Source organism: Somniosus microcephalus, chromosome 1 (genome assembly GCF_052327205.1).
Source record: "Somniosus microcephalus isolate GS21.2 chromosome 1, FLI_Smic_1.0, whole genome shotgun sequence".
NCBI lineage: Eukaryota > Metazoa > Chordata > Chondrichthyes > Squaliformes > Somniosidae > Somniosus > Somniosus microcephalus.
The window spans coordinates 304,235,818-304,256,204 of NC_140987.1; the positions used below are offsets into that span (position 1 = coordinate 304,235,818).

General features: G+C 44.3%; 1 protein-coding gene across 1 annotated transcript in view; it reads right to left on the reverse strand.

Annotated features, from left to right (window-relative positions):
* Positions 1–208: 208 nt before the first annotated feature.
* Positions 209–20,387, reverse strand: part of mpdz (multiple PDZ domain crumbs cell polarity complex component) — a 399,568-nt gene continuing 379,389 nt past the window's right edge. Inside the window, exons 50-51 of the mRNA XM_085986223.1 lie at positions 8,892–9,015; positions 209–3,427 (exon numbers count right to left, since the gene is read on the reverse strand). Of these exons, the coding sequence (XP_085842349.1) occupies positions 3,281–3,427; positions 8,892–9,015 (271 nt within the window). The 3' untranslated portion in view covers positions 209–3,280. The remainder of the gene's footprint in view (positions 3,428–8,891; positions 9,016–20,387) is intronic.

Consider the following 20,387-nt stretch of genomic DNA (forward strand, 5'->3'; position numbering starts at 1 on the left):
AGTCTGTGACTTGAGCAGCTCAGCAGTAGGGAATAGATGGAATTAAATGCTCGGGGCAGGAAAAGCTGAAAACTGATGCGATCCGAGTGGAGGAACTGAATAGGTCTCTATTATTCCTATACTTAATTATTTTAAAACATGAATACTATTTTTGTCACAACTAATTTACATTTGTAAAGTCAGTGAAAAAAGTAAACTCAAGTCAAAATTGGCTGCTGCAGAACATGTTTGTTTTTATTCAAATACCAATGACAATATGCACTTTTTAGCATTTAAAAAGTCTTTACAATTACCAAAACCAGTTACTATTAACAGAAACATGTCTGTACACTACTTTAAAGTTACAAATACAGACTTTTCAAAAGATTTTATACACTAAAGTGTAATAGTAGACAGTATATAAAAGCAAAATATCATAAAATGATTGTGTACTACACAGGTTTAGCAGACCAACTTAGTGGCAAATGCAGTTTAAATCCTTGTCCACAAAAGTTGCTAATCCAAAGGAACAGTACCCTTGAAGCACTAAATCCAGGAACTTAGATCAAATAGTAGTAAAGAAGACAGCTATAACATTTACTTTTAAGTCTATATAAATATATAGTAAAATACACTCTGTTAGTGGACAATGCTATATTTATCAAAATACACAATTCTAACCCAAACACTAAATTTGAGTTGCTTATAATACGGTTAAATACATAGGGGTAGATTTTCGTCCACCCCGGACGGTAATTTGGTAAAGTGGATCGGCCGCCTCTTATGGAACCTGCCTGATTTTCATTCCTTTGAAAGGAATGACAATTGGGCGGATTTTATAAAGGGCGAGTGATCCACTCTGCCAGATTACCTCCCAAATTGTGAAGACGAAAATCTACCCCACAGAGCGGAACTTTATTTCTATACTGAGCTGGTTATAGTTCAGTATAGTCTCTAAAGCACTGTAACAGCTAATGAATTTGCTTGGACAGCAGCAGTCTCGGGTGAAAATATTGCTACCTCATAGATTTCCAAGAATTCAGAAGCAGGCAAAATGCATTATTTAGAACTGCAAATCTTACTGTACATGGTTTCTTCTCAGTTTCAATATTTTTTCTGGGTTTCATTTTCATCCTTTGTTAAAAAAGAAAACAAATGAACTAGTCATTCAATTCATTGCTGTTTGTGGGATCTTGCTGTGTGGATAACGGCTGCTGTGTTTGCTTATATAACAATAGTCACTGGAGTATAGACTTGTCGGCACTCGGTTTCCGGCGTGAAGGAGGCGATGCAGATGCAATGCGGGCCTGAACCGGGAGGCCCAAGGCAGGCCTGAAATTGAGTTTGGGCTACATTAATATTAATTAGGCCAGTTGCAGGCGCTTCCACAGGCAGCTTGGCCATTTGAAGAAATTCATTCCTGGTCACTTGCTTTGGCCACAGCTCGGTCTCGGGATGGAGGGGGAAGGGGAAAGAGGGCGATTGGGATACTGTGGTGTCACTGCTGCTCCTCCTAGCTCCACAGAAGTGATTTTTTATATTTTTTAAATAAAATCTTACAGCTCCTGCTCTGAGATATTGAATTTCAGCAAAGGGCCTATAACAGGCCTCCAGCTCCCCGTTTACACATGTAAGGGGTATAATGCTCGTTTTAGTCGCTCACCAGGGCTGCCTGAAAAATTATATAACCGATATTTATAGTTGCCGAAATTGATCCTTGTTGCACCAGTTTTACGCCAGCAAAATGGGCGTAACGAGATCCAATCTTTATCCTACTATATTGCAAAATAATTCATTTTATACATGAAGCACGTTGGGATGTTTCCTACAGAAGTGATAAAGCGCTGTGTAAAGTCTTCCTTCTTTTTACCTGCTTTCCATTTCAATTTCCACCCCCCAATTTTTTTTAAATTTCTTTCTCATTTTCCTTTATTGAACTACACATTATTGAGCTAAAGGTCAGGAAGCTAAGCCTTAAATAAAACCTGCCTGTTCAATTAAGCAGAATAAATAGAGTGGGCTGAAAATCAAGATACATTTTGTCCTATTCAAGGCAAATGTCTTAACATATTACAGTAAACTAATTTAAAATACTACATTCACTACAGAGTCTCCTAGGAATGAAATAAAGTGTCTCCTTCAAAACAAAACGATTTCAACTTTAGCATAATCTAACTTTATTAACAAATGAGCTTGATATCTGCAGCGAAAGGGGTCGAATGGTGGGAAAGTAAACCCTTCATTTTCATTCTCTGATACAGCTCTTCTACAACTTAGTGCTTAGCTATTCTCAGGATGCAAGGGAACAAAAGCATTCACAAAGTTAAGTACAGGTGAGGGTGGCAATTCGGGCCATCTAGCTCAACTTTCCATAGAAACCTATCGTCCCCCCTAACACAGCACCTAACTGTCTTTTAAATAATTCCAGAGTTTTTACCTCCACTACTGTCATTCCAGATATTAATCATTTTTCGACATTAGTCTATACTGACGGAAGTATGTTATGTCAACTCTGTTTTAGGAAACAGATTTTAAGTAGTACCTGTACTAGTGAGATGATCCATCCTAACCAGCAGTTTGGAGATAACTAGACATTTCACAGGAAAGCATTGTTAATGAGCTTTAAAATGTGAAAATCTAATGCAGTCAAATTGCAGCACATATAGCACTTATTCCTTCATTGAAATTAATCAACAGCAGACCCTCCACTACGTAGCAGACTTAATGAGAAAAAGAATGCTTTATTTAATCCATTCAACTGCTGAACTACAGTAATTTTTAGTGAAGCAGAAAACAACAGAAATTACACAGTACTTCTGGGGCTATTTTAAAGCTTAAAATGGTGGAAAATACACTGTAAATTTGGGAGCAAAGTTAAAAATAATGTTGCATACAAAAAATACTGTAAACAGCATGCTGTATCGAGGGAAAGCAGCACTGTATGCACTACGATACAGCTCCTGAACACGATGTACATAAATTAATACTATGACATGCTTTCGTGTGGTTATTTGATTCCAAATTAAAAATAAAAACATTTAATTGATACTAGAAAAACATTTAATCTTAGTCATCCATTTGTTATTTAGTCCAAAGGGCAAGTCTGTAATATTGTCTTTCCTTTCCAAAGAACCCTTTTGAACATAACCTATTAGCCCTCAGCAGAAGAAAGCAATATATTAGAAAATGTACTCTCTGTATAAACTCAGTGGAGTTGTTAACGAAACACAACATCCCTTTCCATTCTCGTCCGTGAAGTCGACATAATAAACATTAGAGTCTTCATCTGGAAAAGCATACATTAGGAGAGTACTGTTAGTGTAACCGTCCCCTTTGTGCACTTCAGAATACCAACAGCTTCTTCATGTGTAACGCCCTCTAGGCTTTGCCCATTGACAGCAATTATTTGGTCTCCACGTTTCAGGCGACCATCTTCAGCAGCTGCCCCCTAAAAGTCACAATATCTTTAGATCAGAACAGGTTTACAGCAACATTACTCATTTTGTAACTCAAGTACCTGCAAATTGGAGTGTAATAATCTGGCAGATGTGAGTGACTAATGTTGCATCGAACTTCATTCCTTCTTACTGTAGTTGCATAGTACATAATGTTTAATGGAAATGGATACTTTTTCCGCAGTCAATTGTACAATTACCACAATTTCTTTCCACATGAAATTTCTGGAATATATTCATATAGCTTGTGCCAAATGTAATTAAGAAACAAACCTTCCCAAATAAATTTTCCTCCCCATCTCTCCCATGGGTGCTGGATCACTTTAGTACCATTCCCAAATAATTATTTTTCATACTCGAGTCAGGCAGGGAGTGTTGACCAGGGCCAGACTCACCGGCGACAGCAGCGAGAATGGCCCTGGGTGGAGACTGAACCCAGAGACCAAGGATTTAAGGAGTGGGGAGAGAGAGAGTGGCCCAGACTCACTGGTGGCAGCAGCGAGAGCGGCCCTGGGTGGAAACTGAGCGCAGAGACCGAGGATTTAAGGAGCGGGGAAGAGAGAGAGCGGCCCAGACTCACCGGCGGCAGCAGCGAGAGCAGCCCTGGGTAGAGACTGAGTGCAGAGACCGAAGATTTACGTAGCGGGGAGAGGGAGAAGTAAAAAGTAATCGAAGTGTGACGTCACCAGAAAGCAGGTAAGTGATTGGTTGGTGAGTATTTCTCCCTTTCTCGCTTTTTTCCAAACTTAATTTTTGTGGTTTATAGTTTCTAGGGTCTCTGTTGTGCAGCGGGGAGTGCTAGTAAACAAGGGCCCTTGAGTATATCATTTAATTGTAGTGTAATTAGTGGTATTGTTTTGATTTAATTTAATTTGAATTAAAGGGTAAGTCATGGCAGCACAGCTCGGCCCCGTGGCATGCTCCTCCTGCACTATGTGGGAAATCAGGGACACTTCCTGTGTCCCTGATGACCATGTGTGTGGGAAGTGCATGCAGCTGCAGCTACTGGCAGACCGCATTACGGCGCTGGAGCTGCGAATGGATACATACTGGAGCATTCGTGATGCTGAGGACATCGTGGATAGCACGTTTAGGGAGTTGGTCACACCGCAGGTAAAGGCTGCACAGGCAGGAAAGGAATGGGTGACCGCCAGGCAGAGTAGTAGGCGCAGGCAGGTAGTAAAGGGGTTCCCTGTGGCCATCCCCCTCTCAAACAGATATACCGCTTTGGATATTGTTGGGGGAAAATGGCTTATCGGGGGAAGGCAGCAGTAGCCAACTTCCTGGCACCATGGGTGGTTCTGCTGCACAGGACGAGAGGAAAAAGAGGAGAGCTATAGTGAGAGGGGATTCTATTATAAGGGGAATAGATAGGTGTCTCTGCGGCCGCAAACGAGACTCCAGGATGGTATGTTGCCTCCCTAGTGCAAGGGTCAAGGATGTCTCAGGTGGCTGCAGGCCATTCTGGAGGGGGAGGGTGAACAACCAGTTGTCGTGGTGCATATAGGTACCAAGGATATAGGTAAAAAATGGGATGAGGTCCTAAAAGCTGAATATAGGGAGTTAGGAGGTATATTAAAAAATAGGACCTCAAAAGGTAGTAATCTCAGGATTGCTACCAGTGCCACGTGCTAGTCAGAGTAGAAATAGAAGGATAGCAAAATATTGTGGATGCCGGAAATCCGAAATAACAACAGGAAACAGGAAACTCAGAAGGCCAGGCAACATTGGTGGGGAGAGAAACAGAGTTAACGTTTCAGGTCGATGACCTTTTGTCAGAACTTCAAAAAATGCAGGAAATGGAAAGCAAGCTTGGGGGCTGGGACAAGGGGGATATTTCAGAAATAGAAGGATATTTCAGATGAATACGTGGCTAGAGGAATGGTGCAAGTGGGAGCGATTCAAATTCCTGGGACATTGGAACCGGTTCTGGGGGAGGTGGGACCAGTACAAACTGGACAGTTTGCACCTGGGCAGGACCGGGACCGATGTCCTAGGGGGAGTGTTTGCTAGTGCTGTTGGGGAGGGTTTAAACTAAAATGGCAGGGGGTTGGGAACCTGTGCAGGGAGACAGAAGAAAGGGAAGCAAGGATAGAAGCAAAAGACAGGAAGGAGAAAAGCAAAAGTGGAAAGCAGAGAAATCAAGGGTGTAAATCAAACAGGGCCACAGTAAATAATAATTCTAAAACGACTAAGAGTGTTAAAAAAACAAGCCTGAAGGCTTTGTGTCTTAATGCGAGGAGCATTCGTAATAAGGTGGATGAATTAGCTGCGCAAATAGATGTAAACAGATATGATATAATTGGGATTATGGAGACATGGCTCCAGGGTGACCAAGGCTGGGAATTCAACATCCAGGGGTATTCAATATTCAGGAAGGACAGGCAAAAAGGAAAAGGAGGTGGGGTAGCATTGCTGGTTAAAAAGGAGATTAACACAATAGTAAGGAAGGATATTAGCTCTGATGATGTGGAATCTGTATGGGTAGAGCTGAGAAATACCAAGGGGTAGAAAATGTTAGTGGGAGTTGTATACAGATCCCCAAACAGTAATGCTGAGGCTGGGGATGGCATTAAACAGGAAATTAGAGACGCGTGCAATAAGGGCACAGCAGTTATCATGGGTGACTGTAATCTACATATAGATTGGGCTAACCAAATTAGTAACAATACTGTGGAGGAGGAATTCCTAGAGTGCATACGGGATGGTTTCCTGGACCAACATGTCGAGGAACCAACTGGAGATCTGGCCATCTTAGACTGGGTATTATGTAATGAGAAAGGATTGATTAGCAATCTTGTGTGAGGCCCCTTGGGGAGGAGCGATCATAATATGATCGAATTCTTCATTAAGATGGAGAGTGAAGTAGTTGAATCAGAGACTAGGATCCTGAATTTAAATAAAGGAAACTACGATGGTGTGAGGCGCGAGTTGGCTACGATGGATTGGGGAACGTTACTTAAAGGGTTGACGGTGGATAGACAACAGCAAACATTTAAAGATCGCATGGATGAACTACAGAATTTGTTCATCCCTGTCAAGCATAAAAATAAAACAAAAAAGGTGATGCAACCGTGGCTAACAAGGGAAATTAGGGATAGCATAAGATCCAAGGAGAGGAAATATAAATTGGCCAGAAAAAGCAGCAAACCTGAGGATTGGGAGCAATTTAGGATTCAGCAAAGGAGGACAAAGGGAGTAATTAAGAGGGGGAAAACAGAGCATGAGAGTAAGCTTTCAGGGAACATAAAAACTGACTGTAAAAGCTTCTATAGATATGTGAAGAGAAAAAGATTGGTGAAGTCAAGCATAGGTGCCTTGCAGTCAGAATCAGGGGAATTTATAATGGGGAACTAAGAAATGGCTGACCAATTAAATACATACTTTGGTTCTGTCTTCACAAAGGTGGACACAAATAACCTCCCAGAGATGTCGGGGAAAGATAGGGTCTAATGAGAGGGAGGAACTGAATGAAATCAGTATTTGTAGGGAAATGGTGTTAGGGAAATTGACGGGATTGAAGGCCGATAAATCCCCAGGGCCTGATAATCTACATCCTAGGGTACTTAAGGAAGTGGCCCTAGAAATAGTAGATGCATTGCTGGTCATCTTCCAAAATTCTATAGACTCTGGCACCGTTCCCATGGATTGGAGGGTAGCTAATGCAACCCCACTATTTAAAAAAGGTGGTAGAGAGAAAATGGGGAATTATAGACTGGTAAGCCTGACATCAGTAGTGGGGAAAATGCTAGAGTCCATTATAAAAGATGTAATAGCAGAGCACTTGGAAAACAGTGACAGGATCGGACAAAGTCAACATGGATTTACAAAAGGTAAATCGTGCTTGACTAATCTACTGGAATTTTTTGAGGATGTAACTGGTAGAAAGATAAGGGAGAACCAGTGGATGTGGTGTATTTGGACTTTCAGAAGGCTTTCAATAAGGTCCCGCATAAGAGATTAGCATGTAAAGTTAAAGCACATGGGATTGGGGGCAAGGTACTGACTTGGATAGAGAACTGGTTGGCAGACAGGAAGCAAAGAGTTGGAATAAATGGGTCTTTTTCCCGAGTGGCAGGCAGTGACTAGTGGGGTACCGCAGGGATCGGTGCTAGGACCCCAGCTATTCACAATATATTTTAATGATCTAGACGAGGGAACTAGATGTAATATCTCCAAGTTTGCAGATGACACAATGTTGGGTGGGCGTGTGTGCTGTGAGGAGGATGCAGAGAAACTCCACTATGATTTGGACATGTTGGGTGACTGGGCAGATGCAGTATAACGTGGATAAATGCGAGGTTATCCACTTTGGTGGCAAAAACAGGAAGGCAGATTATTATCTGAACGGCAATAGATTGGGAAAAGGGGAAGTGCAACGAGACCTGGGTGTCCTTGTGCACCAGTCGCTGAAGGTAAGCATGCAGGTGCAGCAGGTGGTTAAGAAGGCAAATGGTACATTGGCCTTCATAGTGAGAGGATTTGAGTACAGGAGCAAGGATGTCTTGCTGCAGTTGTACAGGGCCTTGGTGAGACCACACCTTGAGTATTGTGTGCAGTTTTGGTCGCCTTATCTGAGGAAGGATATTCTTGCCATGGAGGGAGTGCAGTGAAGATTCACCAGACTGATACCCGGGATGGCAAGAATGACGTATGAGGAGAGATTGGGTCGATTGGGCTTATATTTGCTGGAGTTTAGAAGAATGAGAGGGGATATAATTGAAACTTATAAAATTCTAACAGGACTAGACAGACTAGATGCAGGAAGGATGTTCCCAATGGCGGGGGAGTCCAGAACCAGGGGTCACAGTCTAAAGATAAGGGGTAAGCCATTTAGGACAGAGACGAGGAGGAATTTCTTCACCCAGAGAGTGGTGAACCTGTGGAATTCTCTACCACAAAAGGCAGTAGAGGCCAATTCATTAAATATATTCAAGAAGGAGTTAGATATATTTCTTACGGCTAAAGGGATATGGGGAAAAAGCTGGGACAGGGTACTGAATTCGGATGATCAGCCATGATCTCATTAAATGGCAGAGCAGGCTCGAGGGGCCGAATGGCCTACTCCTGCTCCTAGTTTCTATGTTTATGACCAGCTATTTGATCATATTGTCACATTCTGCCTTCAGTTGACCTCTATGTCCTCACTTTCCACTGTGGATAACTGGATTGCAATTAGCTGTTTTCCTGGCTGATTTCCCTCCCCACACCCCTAACCCTGCACAACCCAGAAACACAGACTAAATATAGCAATCTGACCCACTGCCCTAGCTGAGATTGGGTAATGCAGCCACACATTTCAATCAAGTGTGAAATATGAACATTTCTAGCATTATGCCTCAGTTTAGTTTAATGATAAACTAAAATGCATAAACATGCCTTTGAAACTGTATCAGAAAGACATACTGTACATAGACCCGTGCTTCAGAATTCAGAACATTCCCGCTGTCTGCTTACCTTTGCAAAGACTGTCTTGACATAAATAGGCAGGTCTCCATGAGGACTGCCATATCCACCAACAATGCTAAAACCCAGACCATCAGCACCTCTGTCCAAAGTAATTGTTTTGTATTGTGGAGGCCTAATGAATAATAGGAACAATGATGTTAAGCATCTCACATCTGTCCCTCTCTCTCCTAATCAACACAGCCCCCCCACCCCCTTGAGTTCAGTTTCTTAATCTTCATAATTTTATGGGCTTGGTGGGATTTTGTATTTCTTGGGAAAGCTCAACGCTATAATCAAAATCAGAAGAAATGTCAACTTATTTTCTAATCCTTTCAAAATTCTAGGGCTGTATATAAAATAATGGCACCATACCTGATAGGAAGCGAACAGGCCCTTTAGCCCCTGGAGTCTGTTCCACCATTCAATTAGATCATAGAATCATTCAGCACAGAGGAGGCCATTCAGTCCATCATGCCTATGACAGCTCTATGAAAGTGCTGTCCAATTTAGTCCCACAGCCCAGCTTTTTCCCCACAACTCCGCAAATCAGTCCTCTTCAAGTACCTGTCCAATTGCCTTTTGAAAGTTCCTATGGAATCTGATTTACCATCCTTTCAGGTAGTGCGTTCCAGATCATCATAACACAGTGAGAAAAAATGTCTCCTCGTTTCTCCTCTAGCTCTTTTGCCAATTATTTTAAATCTCTGACCTCTGGTTACTGACCCATTTGCCAGAGAGAACAGTTTCGCCTTAATTGCTCTATCAAAACGCCTCATAATTTTGAATACCTCTGTTAGGTCTCCCCTTAACCTTCTCTGCTCTAGGGAGAACAATCCCAGCTTCTCCAATCTCTCCACATAACTGAAGTCCCTCATCCCTGGTAAACCTCCTCTGTACCCTCTCCAAGGCCTTGACATGCTAAAGTGTGGTGCCCAGCATTGCACACATTGCGGCATCGGCAACGGCTGGAGGCGGAGCAGAGCGGCAACAAGTGGCCCCAGAGGCTCAGGTAGGCCTCAGTGCGGCATCGGCAGCGGCTGGAGGCGGAGCAGAGCGACTACAAGTGGCCCCAGAGGCTCAGGTAGGCGTACCAATCTCCAATCTCAGGCAAGGAGAGAGGTAAAAAGTATTCGAGGTGTGACGTCACCACAAAATAGGTAGGTGATTGGTTGGAGTATTTCTCTCATTTTAAAACTTTAAGTCTGTGGTTTATAGTTTTTAAGGTTGCTGTGGTGTAGTGGGGACAGTTTGTAAACCAGGGCCCTTAAATATATCATTTAACTGTAGTGAAATTGGTGGGATTCATTTAATTTTAATTAATTAGTTAAAGGGTAAGTCATGGCAGGACAGCCCAGCCCTGTAGTGTGCTCCTCCTGCTCTATGTGGGAAATCAGGGATGCTTCCTCCGTCCCTGACGACCATGTGTGCGGGAAGTGTGTCCAGCTGCAGCTACTGACAGACCGCATTGCGGCACTGGAGCTGCGGATAGATTCATTTTGGAGCATTCGCGATGCTGAGGACGTCGTGAATATCACATATAGCGAGTTGGTTACACTGCAGGTAAAGGGTGTACAGGCAGGAAGGGAATGGGTGAGCAGCAGGCAGAGTAAGAGGCGCAGGCAGGTAGTGCAGGAATCCCCTGCGGCCATCCCCCTCTCCAACAAATATACCACTTGGAATACTGTTGGGGGGGATGACTCATCAGGGGAAGGCAGCAGCAGCCAACTTCCTGGCACCATGGGTGGCTCTGCTGCACAGGCTGGGAGGAAAAAGAGTGAAAGAGCTTTAGTGATAGGGGACTCAATTGTAAGGGGAATAGATAGGCGTTTTTGCGGCCGCAATCGAGACTCCAGCATGGTGTGTTGCCTCCCTGGTGCAAGGGTCAAGGATGTCTCGGAGTGGCTGCAGAACATTTTGGAGGGGGAGGGTGAACAGCCAGTTGTCGTGCTGCACATAGGCACCAACGATATAGGCAAAAAACGGGATGAGGTCCTAAAAGCTGAATATAGGGAGTTAGGAGGTAAATTAAAAAATAGGACCTCAAAGGTAGTAATCTCAGGATTGCTACCAGTGCTACGTGCTAGTCAGAGTAGAAATAGGAGGATATTTCAAATGAATACGTGGCTAGAGGAATGGTGCAAGGAGGAGGGATTCAAATTCCTTGGACATTGGAACCGGTTCTGGGAGAGGTGGGACCAGTACAAACGGGACGGTTTGCACCTGGGCAGGGCCGGGACCGATGTCCTAGGTGGAGTGTTTGCTAGTGCTGTTCGGGGGGGTTTAAACTAAAATGGCAGGGGGTTGGGAACCTGAGCATGGAGACAGAGGAAAGGAAAACAGGGATAAAAGCAAAAGATAGGAAGGAGAAAAACAAAAGTGGCAGTCAGAGAAATCAACGGTTTAAATCAAACCGTGGCCACAGTAAATAATAATTCTAATAGGTCTAAGAGCGTTAAAAAAACAAGCCTGAAGGCTTTGTGTCTTAATGCGAGGAGCATTTGTAATAAGGTGGATGAATTGGCTGCGCAAATAGAGGTAAACGGATATGATTTGGTTGGGATTACGGAAACGCGTCTCAAGGATGGCCAAGACTGGGAACTCAACATCCAGGGGTATTCAATATTCAGGAAAGATAGGCAAAAAGTAAAGGGAGGTGGGGTAGCATTACTGGTTAAAGAAGGGATTAATACAATTGTAATGAAGGATATTAGCTCTGATGATGTGGAATCTGTATGGGTAGAATTGAGAAATACTAAGGGGTAAAAAACATTCGTGGGAGTGGTATATAGACCTCCAAACAGTAAGGCGGAGGTTGGGGATGGCATTAAAAGGGAAATTAAAGAAGCGTGCAATAAGGGCACAGCAGTCATCATGGGTGACTTTAATCTACATATAGATTGGGCCAACCAAATTAGTAACAATACTGTGGAGGAGGAATTCCTGGAGTGTTTACGGGATGGTTTCCGGGACCAATATGTCGAGGAACCAACCAGAGATCAGGCCATCTTAGACTGGGTATTATGTAACGAGAAAGGATTAATTAGCAATCTTGTTGTACGAGGCCCCTTGGATCGGAGCGATCATAATATGATCGAATTCTTCATTAAGATGGAGAATGAAGTAGTTGACTCAGAGACTAGGGTCCTCAATTTAAATAAAGGAAACTACGATGGTCTGAGGAGCGAGTTGGGTAGGATTGATTGGGGAATGGCACTCAAAGGGTTGACAGTGGATAGGCAATGGCAAACATTCAAAGACCGAATGGATGAGCTACAGAATTTGTTCATCCCAGTTTGGCATAAAAATAAAACAAAAAAGGTGACTCAACCGTGGCTAACAAGGGAAATTAGGGGTAGCATAAGATCCAAGGAGAGGACATATAAATTGGCTAGAAAAAGCAATAATCCTGAGGATTGGGAGCAGTTTAGGAGTCAACAAAGGAGGGCAAAGGGATTAATTAAGAAAGGGAAAATAGAATATGAGAGTAAGCTAGCAGGAAACATAAAAACTGACTGTAAAAGCTTTTATAGATATGTGAAGAGAAAAAGATTGGTGAAGTCAAGCGTAAGTCCCTTACAGTCAGAATCAGGGGAATTTATAATGGGAAACAAGGAAATGGCAGACCAACTAAATACATACTTTGGTTCTGTCTTCACAAAGGAAGACACAAATAACCTCCCAGAGATGTCGGGGAACATAGGGTCTGATGAAAGGGTGGAACTGAAAGAAATCAGTATTTGTAGGGAAATGGTGTTAGGAAAATTGATGGGACTGAAGGCCGATAAATCCCCAGGGCCTGATGGTCTACATCCCAGGGTACTTAAGGAAGTGGCCCTAGAGATAGTAGATGCATTGCTGGTCATCTTCCAGAACTCGATAGGCTCTGGAACGGTACCCGTGGATTGGAGGGTAGCTACTGTTATCCCAGTATTCAAAAAAGGTGGTAGAGAAAAAGCGGGGAATTATAGACCGGTAAGCCTGACATCGGTAGTGGGGAAAATGCTGGAGTCTATTATAAAAGATGTAATAGCAGAGCACTTGGAAAGCAGTGACAGGATCGGACAAAGTCAACATGGATTTACAAAAGGTAAATCATGCTTGACTAATCTACTGGAATTTTTTGAGGATGTAACTGGTAAAATAGATAAGGGAGAACAACTGGATGTGGTGTATTTGGACTTTCAGAAGGCTTTCGATAAGGTCCCACATAAGAGATTAGCGTGCAAAATTAAGGCACATGGGATTGGGGGCAAGGTATTGACTTGGATAGAGAACTGGTTGGCGGACAGAAAGCAAAGAGTTGGAATAAACGGGTCGTTTTCCGAGTGGCAGGCAGTGACTCGTGGGGTACCGCAAGGATCGGTCCTAGGACCCCAGCTGTTCACAATATATATTAATGATCTGGACGAGGGAATTGGATGTAATATCTCCAAATTTGCAGACGACACAAAGCTGGGTGGGAGGGTAAGCTGTGAGGAGGATGTCGTGAAACTCCAGTACGATTTGGACAGGTTGGGTGATTGGGCAGAAACATGGCAAATGCACTATAATGTGTATAAATGTGAGGTTATCCACTTTGGTGGCAAAAACAGGAAGGCAGATTATTATTTGAATGGCAATAGATTGGGAGAAGGGGAAGTGCAAAGAGACCTGGGTGTTATTGTGCACCAGTCGCTGAAGGTAAGCATGCAGGTGCAGCAGGCGGTTAAGAAGGCAAATGGTATGTTGGCCTTTGTAGCAAGAGGGTTCGAGTACAGGAACAAGGATGTCTTGCTACAGTTGTACAGGGCCTTGGTGAGACCGCACCTTGAGTATTGTGTGCAGTTTTGGTCACCTTACCTGAGGAAGGACGTTCTTGCCATGGAGAGAGTGCAGCGAAGATTCACCAGGCTGATACCTGGGATGGCAGGAATGACGTATGAGGAGAGATTGTGTCGATTGGGCTTATACTCACTGGAGTTTAGAAGATTGAGAGGGGATCTCATCGAAACCTATAAAATTCTGTCAGGTCTGGACAGACTAGATGCAGGAAGGATGTTTCGGATGGCCGGGGAGTCCAGAGCCAGGGGTCAAAGTCTAAGGATAAAGGGGTAAGCCATTTAGGACTGAAATGTGGAAGAACACCAGAGAGTGGTGAACCTGTGGAATTCTCTGCCACAGAGGGCGGTGGAGGCCAGTTCATTAAATATATTCAAGAAAGAGTTGGATATATTTCTTGAGGCTAAAGGGATCAAGGGATATGGGGAGAAGGCAGGGACAGGGTACTGAATTTGGATGATCAGCCATGATCTCATTGAATGGCGGAGCAGGCTCGAAGGGCCGAATGGCCTACTCCTGCTCCTATCTTCTATGTTTCTATGGAGGCCTAACCAGCAATTTGTAAAGCTTTAGCATGACTTCTTTGTTTTTGCATTCAATGCCCCTATTTATAAAGCCAAGCATCCCTTAAGCTTTCTTAACCACCGTATCAACTTGTGCTGCCACCTTCAAAGATTTGTGAATATGCACTCCCAGGTCGCTCTGCTCTTGTGCCTCCCTCAAAACAGTACCATCTGATTATACTGCCTCTCCATGTTGTTCCTCCCAAAATGCATCACTGCGCACTTACCCACATTAAATTGCATCTGCCATGTGTCTTCCCATTTTTCCAGTCTGCCTATGTCCTCCTGAAGTCTGCTACTATCCTGCTCATTATTTACTATGGCCCAGAAATTCCGTTCGCAGCCCTCCCGCGGGCGAAGGGCTGCAATCCTGAAAAATCTGCACCTGGACTGGAGGGCTCCCGGGAGGCGCAGAATTCCATTGATGTGCCTCCTCAAACTGCCGGTGTGCAGGGCACGAGTATCCCAGGGGCACAGCTAGTTCGCAGCGTCCCTGGGATCACGTGGGCCATGGGGAGCCAATCAGAGCAGGGAATCTCCATTCATAGATTTGACAGGAAGATCCGTCAAATCTATGAATAGAGATCAGCCCCAAAACATAAGTAAAACTTCAAATAATTTTTTTTTTAAATCACATTTTTAAAATTACATAAATTAACTATTTTAAACAATAATTTAAATTTTTGAAAAAAAATTGAAGTTTTTAATGGGGCTAAAAATAAACTTACCTTTCTTTAAAGTATTTAAAAATGCTAAATCTGTGGGAAAAAAATAATTCTTTTACTTTCTTCACCTCTTAGCCTGGTAAAAGCAGGCCTTGTGCCTGCTATTCCAGGCACAGCCGTTTCAGACTTACCTGGACTGAAGTAACTTTTAAAAAAAACGGAAGTTGCAGCCGTATGCGCTGCCTATCCGGCGCAGGCATTTGAGCTGTGAAGCCCTTTCTTTGAAGAACGGAAGTTCCGGTTTCCAGCACATACGCAGTGCATGCGTAAAACCGGCACTTCCGTTGGCCCTACGGGTGAGTACACAGCGCGTACACACCCGTAGGGAATGGAATTTCTAGGCCTATGTTGCCGAGTTTTGTATCATGCGCAAACTTCAAAATTGTACTCCCTAGACCAAAGTCCAGGTCATTTATATAAAGAAAATCAAAGGTCCGAGTACCAACCCCTGGGGGGTCTAGTCAGAAAAAGATTTGTTCGCCACTTCTCTCTGCTTGCTATCCCTTATCCAATTACGTACCCAGGTTACCACTGTCCCTTTAATACCATGTGTTTCTATTTTCCAACTAAGTCTGTTACGTGGTAGCTTATGAAATGCCATTTGAATGTCCATATATACATCTACTGCAGTACCTTCAGCAACCCTCGCTCCTTAAAACTTACCTCTTTGACCAAGGTTTTGGTCACCTGCCCTAATTTATTCTTATGTGGCTCGGTGTCAAATTTGTAGGATTCGCAAAATTCCCACATTTCCCCAAGGTTATTAATAAAAGGAACCCTGTATGGACAATTTAAAAAGGGTACCCAAAAAGATGGCGTCCGCACTTCGTGACCAAAAGCTCGTAAGATTTTAAAAGCTTGGACTCTGCAGCATAGAACAGGCAGTTTTGCGAAATCGAAACTTAAAATGCAGTTCTGTGAAAAGGACTGTGTGTTTGAAAAGCCAGACAGCTAGGCAAACACTGAATATGCATTGCGTCAGATCCAAACAGATCAAACCCAGTTAGGCCTAAGCATAAGGCCATTAGTTTGTCCGCATAAATAATCGGAAACAGCTTAAGGAAGCCACCAAGGCTGGACAGGCCGATTAAAATGCATTAATGACAATACAACTCGGACATCGGGCCATCAGGTGCGATAAACGGCCATCTAAAGCCAGTTAGTTTAGATTGGTATAATCATTTAAAACAGCCCGCCAAAAGTTGAACAATGGACTGACCTGATTTGGCGCGCAGATAAGGGCCATCAGAAGGAGTATAATTGTAGGCCCATCATCAGCAATCGCTCTCTTGACTCTGACCTCTTGTCTGGTCTTGGGCTGCTGCCGCTCGTACTCGTGCCCTGGCCTCGTGGTGGGTTCTCTTCTCACTCCCCGTATTGGGTAGCAACCAAGGACATCCATACCAATCGCGAATGGAGAACGAGACCCGAGTTCAAAGTCATACAGGACACACGGGCCACGAAAAGGGGCAGACGAAACGAGACGAGACAACGAAGAAGGTAAAGACCCGACAAGAGCAGAGAAGGGCAGCAGAAGACGCATTGGTAAAGACCGAGCGCCTAGTTATAAGCTGGCCCTTGGGGAAGAAAGTATATGTATGGACAGTGAGAATATGCTGGCGTTTGACGCTTGGGTAGTAAGATCAAACCAGCAGTGAAGACCGCCAACCGCCCCGTCACCGACCGCCCGAGGGAGAAGAAGAGAACCCATTGCGACGAGACGACGACGGTAGCTGAGGAGAGGAAAGGTGTGTCGCAGCAACAGCTCCAGCACCGCGCCCTGAGGCCACGTGGCGACAGAGTACCCCAAAGGACAGGAGACCAAACCTCAAAACTCGCAACTGTTAAAGCAACAGGCTTTGGATTGGTGAGCATGAATTCCTGGCCCCTCATAGCTTAATCTAGTTAGGTATAGGGGGTGGGGTAAGGATAAGGGGATTGTTAATGTAGTTGTTTTTCCCTCGATGTGCCGTGTGTTCCCCATTCCCTGTATAAGTATAATTATTGTTTATGCCTGTAATTGTTATCAGTAACTTCTCATCAGACTGTGTTGTTATTCTGTTTTAATAAAATCTTGGTTTTCTTACACCAAACCGCTTGTCTACTCGATTTTCTGTATCACCGCCTGCACCTAAGTCCGGTGTCTAGAACCCAGGGGTGTGAGAGCGATTCGCACCGCTCACGGGCAGTCAGGGGCATAACTGACGCGCCACCCGCCAAACCCCCTACAATTATTTGTCTTAAAATACTCCTGTGCAGTGCCTTGGGACGTTTTGCTACGTTAAAGGCGCTATATAAATACAAGTTGTTGTTCTTTGTTCCTCCTAGTTTTCTATGCACCTTATCTCTCCTCTCTGTTGCTTCGTCCTGATGTCCCTCCCCCTGCCAATTAGTTGAAACCCTCCCCCACAGCACTAGTTAACCTCACTTCGGGGACATTGCTCCCAGCGTGTTCAGATGCAATCCACCCGGCTTGTACAGGTCCCTCCTGTCCCAGGACTGGTCCCAATGCCCCAGGAATCCGAAGCCATCCCTCCTGCACCACTTCTCCAGCCACAGATTCACCTGCACTATCTTCCTGTTTCTGTTGTGGCACTGGGAGTAATCCAAAGATTGCCACCTTTGAAATTCTATTCTTTAATCCTTTTCCTAGCTCCTGAAACTCTGCCTGTAGGGCCTCAACCCTTTTCCTACCTATTTAATTGGCTCCAACATGGTCTATGACTTCTGGCTGTTCCCTTCCCCTCAGTGATATCCTTTACCCTGGCACCAGGGAGGCAACACACCATTCAGGATTCACGTGCGCAGCTTTAGCAACACCTGTCTATCCCGACTATTAAATCCCCTATAACAACTGCATTTTTACACTATCTTATGTCCCACTGTGCAGCCAAGTCTGCCACGGTGCTATAGATTTGCTTCTGACTGCACTCCCCTGAAGTGCCATAACCCTCACTGGTAATCAACACTGAATACCGGTTTGTGAGTGCCACACTCCCAGGGGATTCCTGCACTACCTGCCTGTTCCTTCTAATCTGCCTGTTGGTCGCCCACTCCCTCTCCTCCTGGGCTCTCTGTAGCTGCGGGGTGACCACTTCCGGAGACGTGCTATCCACAAAACTCTCACCTTCCCATATTCACTGTAGTGACGTCAGTCGCCCCTCAAATTCAGAAACTCTGAGCTCGAGCTCGATCAGTTGGCGGCACTTCATGCAAATGTGACTTTCCAGGGCACACAAAGTGCTCTGGAGTTCCCAAATGGTACAGGATGTGTATGCAGTGGGCCTCAGCTGACTTGCCATGTTAGCTAACAGATCTGTACACTAACTCGGTTATCCCTTGATACCCTTTCCTGACATATAGACAACACCCATAAACAATCCCCAATCCACCATGCTAGTGACTACCTCAAAAAATACAACTAGATTAGTCAGACATGACCTACTCTTCACAAATCCATGCTGACTCTCTGATCAGCTGATACTGTCTCAGTCTGTCTGTCTCTGATGATAGTTTCCAGTAACTTCCCCACAATTAATGGCCCAGAAATTCGGGTCTCCACGGGCGAGTACGCACGGGGTACTCACCCGTAAGCCCAATGGAAGTGCCGGATTCCTGCATGCACTGCGCATGCACGGGAAACCAGCACTTCCACTCCCCTGAAAGCAGGGGTTCAGAGGTCGAACGCGTGTGCGGGAGTGGCTGCGCGTGCGCATTGAACTTCGGTGTGTTTTTTTTAAACAGGTTTTCCTGGGAGGGTAAGTCTCCAGAAGTTAGACATGCAAAAAGCAGGCGTAAGGCCTGCTTTTTACAAGGTAAGTGGTGAATTAATTAAAATTAAAACATTTTTTACACATCTTTATTATTTTTAAATACTTTAAAGGTAAGTTTATTTTTAGCCCCGTTAGAAAATAAAATTATTTTTTTCAAAAATTTAAATTATTGTTTAATAGCTATTTCATGTAATTTATAGTTTATTTAAAAAATGTGATTTAAAAAAAAATTTATTTGAAGATTTAGTGATGTTTTGGGGCCCGTAGTATTTCTAAGTTTGACAGCACTTCCTGTCAGACTTATGAATGGAGCATTCCCTGCTCCGATTGGCTCTCCATGGCCCACGTGATCCCAGGGGACACATCGAACTAACTGCGCCCCGGGATACGCAAGCACTGCGCGCAGGCAGCTGGATCGGAATTCCACGGGGGCCCACAGCTCAACGGCCGGTGCGCAAGGTAAGTGCAGGTCGGGGGCTTGCACCCGCGGGAAGCCCCTGACCCGAATTTCTGGGCCAATGTTTCTCTCCCTCACCTTCCTTCAATAATGGGAGTGATATTTTCCAATCCAAAGACACAATTCCTGAATTGAGAGTGTGTTGGAAAATTATAACTAATGCATCTGCAATTTCTTCACCTATATCTCAATACCCTGGGGTGGAAACCAATCATGTCCTGGAGATTGGTCTCTATTAAGTCCCATTCCATTATTTTCTCCATTACCATTAAAAAAATCCATTAAATCCATTAAATTCCTTCCCTGGATTTATTTTTTTAGGTTCCACTGTACCACTGGTATTTTGTCCTCCTCCTCCACTGTGAAAATGGATACAAAGTATTCACTTAACGGGCTGGATTTTCCCGGTTTGGAGGCGGGACTGCTGGGAAAATGGGTAAAATTAGGAGCGGGTCCCAACACCGCTCCAAACCATCTTCCCGGGAGGCAGGTCCCCGACTCGCGCAGGGACCCGTCTCCTAGCGGCGGGAAGGGAATTAGAGCCAATTAACTGCGTGTCAACAGGTAGTTAACAGGCAGTTAAGAGGCTTTTCCCCATTTTCAGCCAGATGTGGCCTTCCAGACGGCGGGAAACCCCGCCAAGGTCAGCGAGGCGAGCTGTGGGTCTGCTGCAGTGTAAGTGTGCAAATGACAGCTGCAGATGTAGTGTGATGGGTGCAATGGTGCACAGGTAAGTATGACAGATGAGAGAATGTAGTGAGAAATATTTTTATTCTGTTCATATGTATCTGCAGGTGACAAGATTTGATGTTTCTGTGTAGCCTCATCTGATTGGGAGAATTGACAGATGGCTTCTGCAATCTCACATGCAGCTGCCATCTGTTTTCTCCTAAGGAGAGTGCAAGGGCTCACCTTTGGACAGTGATTGTCAGTGTTTGACAGCACCTCAATGTTGTCAAGCACTGGCAATTCATCTATCAAAAAATTATGGTGCCTGTCCCTTTAAGAAAACCGTCAGATGAAGCGTCATGCACAGACGTCATCTGACACTGGTTTTCCCTGAATTGGCCGGCAAGCCCGCAGGGTGGGCTTAACAAGGCCAATCAGGGGACAATAGCGTCTGTTCATCATCGCTGGGGGAGGGACTAGAACCCGGAAAACCAGCAGTC